At 62.4% G+C, this 2395-nt stretch overlaps 1 protein-coding gene across 1 annotated transcript; it reads left to right on the plus strand.

The window, feature by feature from the left end:
- Nucleotides 1–81: 81 nt before the first annotated feature.
- Nucleotides 82–1122, plus strand: LOC107113519 (somatostatin receptor type 1). The gene has a single exon (XM_015414851.1). It carries the CDS (start codon nucleotides 118–120, stop codon nucleotides 1063–1065), a length of 948 nt encoding a protein of 315 aa, XP_015270337.1. The 5' UTR covers nucleotides 82–117; the 3' UTR covers nucleotides 1066–1122.
- The last annotated feature ends 1273 nt before the right edge of the window (nucleotides 1123–2395 follow it).

A 2395-nucleotide genomic window follows, 5' to 3' on the forward strand; every position in this document is an offset into this window, starting at 1 on the left:
GGCGGCGGCGGCGGCGAGGGGCCCGGCGGGGCCGGCGGGGAGGCGCAGGGCGGGAGCGCCATCCTCATCTCCTTCATCTACTCGGTGGTGTGCCTGGTGGGGCTGTGCGGCAACTCCATGGTCATCTACGTGATCCTGCGCTACGCCAAGATGAAGACGGCCACCAACATCTACATCCTCAACCTGGCCATCGCCGACGAGCTGCTGATGCTCAGCGTGCCCTTCCTGGTCACCTCCACGCTGCTCCACCACTGGCCCTTCGGCTCGCTCCTCTGCCGGCTGGTGCTCAGCGTCGACGCCGTCAACATGTTCACCAGCATCTACTGCCTGACGGTGCTCAGCGTGGACCGCTACATCGCCGTGGTGCACCCCATCAAGGCGTCGCGCTACCGCCGGCCCACCGTGGCCAAGCTGGTTAACCTGGCCGTCTGGGGGCTGGCCCTGGTCATCATCCTGCCCATCATCGTCTTCTCCCGGACGGAGAGCAACACCGACGGCACGGTGGCCTGCAACATGATGATGCCCGAGCCCAAGCAGCGCTGGCTGGTGGTCTTCGTGGTCTACACCTTCCTGATGGGCTTCCTCCTGCCCGTGGGCGCCATCAGCCTCTGCTACATCCTCATCATCGCCAAGATGCGCGTGGTGGCGCTGAAGGCCGGCTGGCAGCAGCGCAAGCGCTCCGAGCGGAAGATCACCCTCATGGTCATGATGGTGGTCATGGTCTTCGTCATCTGCTGGATGCCCTTCTACGTCGTGCAGCTGGTCAACCTCTTCGTGGAGCCCGACGACGCGACCATCAGCCAGCTCTCCGTCATCCTGGGCTACGCCAACAGCTGCGCCAACCCCATCCTCTACGGCTTCCTCTCGGACAACTTCAAGCGCTCCTTCCAGAGGCTCCTCTGCCTCAGCTGGATGGACAACGCCGCCGAGGAGCCCGTCGACTACTACGCCACCGCCCTCAAGAGCAGGGCCTACAGCGTCGAGGACTTCCCCCCCGACAACTGCGGCGACTCCAACAGCACCTACCGCAACGGGACCTGCACCTCCCGCATCACCACCCTCTGAGGAGGCCACCCACCCGGCCCCGCTGGGGGAGGAGGGCGGAGGGGAAGGGGCCAATGCGCCTCCTCTCCTCCGCCCCCTGCCGCCCTGCCCGCTTGGCCTCAGCCCGCCGCTCCCTCGACGAGGAGGCAGGCAGGCAGGGAGGGGGGTATCTCCCCGGAGCTGCTGGGCTTGACCGCCGCCTCGCTTGTGCGTGTTGTCCCGCTTTTCACCTCAGCCTCTCTCAGGGTGGGCGGCTGCTGTCCCGTGGCGCTGGGCGGCCGTCACTTCAGCGCGGGCGAGAGAGAGAGAGCCGCGGGTTCGCTTCGCTCCCCTGCCGTCAGGCCAGAAACCGAGCGACCCCGGGGAGCCAGGCGGTCTCTCTCCGCTCCTTCCCACCCCACCGGGGCTGACTGCCTTGAGATCCCAAGGTGCCCGGAGGTTAAGCTGCACGTGCCCCTCTTGCCGAGTCCCGTAAGCCCCGTTCCTCGGGCCCCGGGTTGGAAAGCTCAGAGCCGCTCTCGGGAGCGTTAAAAGGGGGCTCGTGGGTTGCGCCCTATGCCCTGGTTTCCAGCTCGCTTCTCCTCTGGGAAACCGTGTGCCAGTCAAGAAGGGGCACGGCCCTCTGAATGGCCTGCGTCCTTCCCCCTCTCCCCTCAAGCTGAGAAAGTCGACAGCTCCCCGTCGCGGGAAAGGGTGGGTGGGTGGTTAAAAGCCTTCAAAAGAAGACAGGCAAACAGTCTCTGGATCTGTCTCAGAAACAGCCTCCGGGAAACGGAAAGCTAATTCCTGGGTCACTTTCAGGGGGGGGGGGCGCTTTCACATTCTGCTGCCCTCCCCCCACTAGGGATTTCTGCTTGGCATTCAGCAGCGCTCAAGGGGAAATGGCAATCCATTTGGAAAGGGAAAGGAACCAAGGCAGGCGATTATTTCATTATCTGGCGGCAACAGCAGGCTGCTGATAAGAGCGAGATAAATACCTCTTCCCCCCCCTCCCCCCGCTGACTGTCAAGCGCTGGGCACGGGGCTCGGAGGGATGTTTGATCTGGGAAACGTTTCGCTCTGTGGGTACATACAATAAAGGTGTGCAAATAAAGCCGTTTCAGGAACTGCGAGGTGGCTGGTCTGGGTTGTGTGATACCAGGGAGGGTAAAGGGGGAACGGCTACCTCCGTAAGACTAAAAGGAATCAGCCAGTCCCGGCGGTTTCCCTTTCTGAAACAAAATGTCTCCTTAACTCTAAGATTATTTTGGCACGATCCACACAACATTTCCTTTGTTGGTTGTTTCTCCCCAGAAATGCCGTTGAGTTTAAGGGGATTTAAGGCTTGGAGAGTGCAGCTACAATCACTCTC

This window comes from Gekko japonicus, unplaced genomic scaffold, assembly GCF_001447785.1.
Source record: "Gekko japonicus isolate JY-2015 unplaced genomic scaffold, Gekko_japonicus_V1.1 scaffold2260, whole genome shotgun sequence".
Taxonomy (NCBI): Eukaryota; Metazoa; Chordata; class Lepidosauria; order Squamata; family Gekkonidae; genus Gekko; species Gekko japonicus.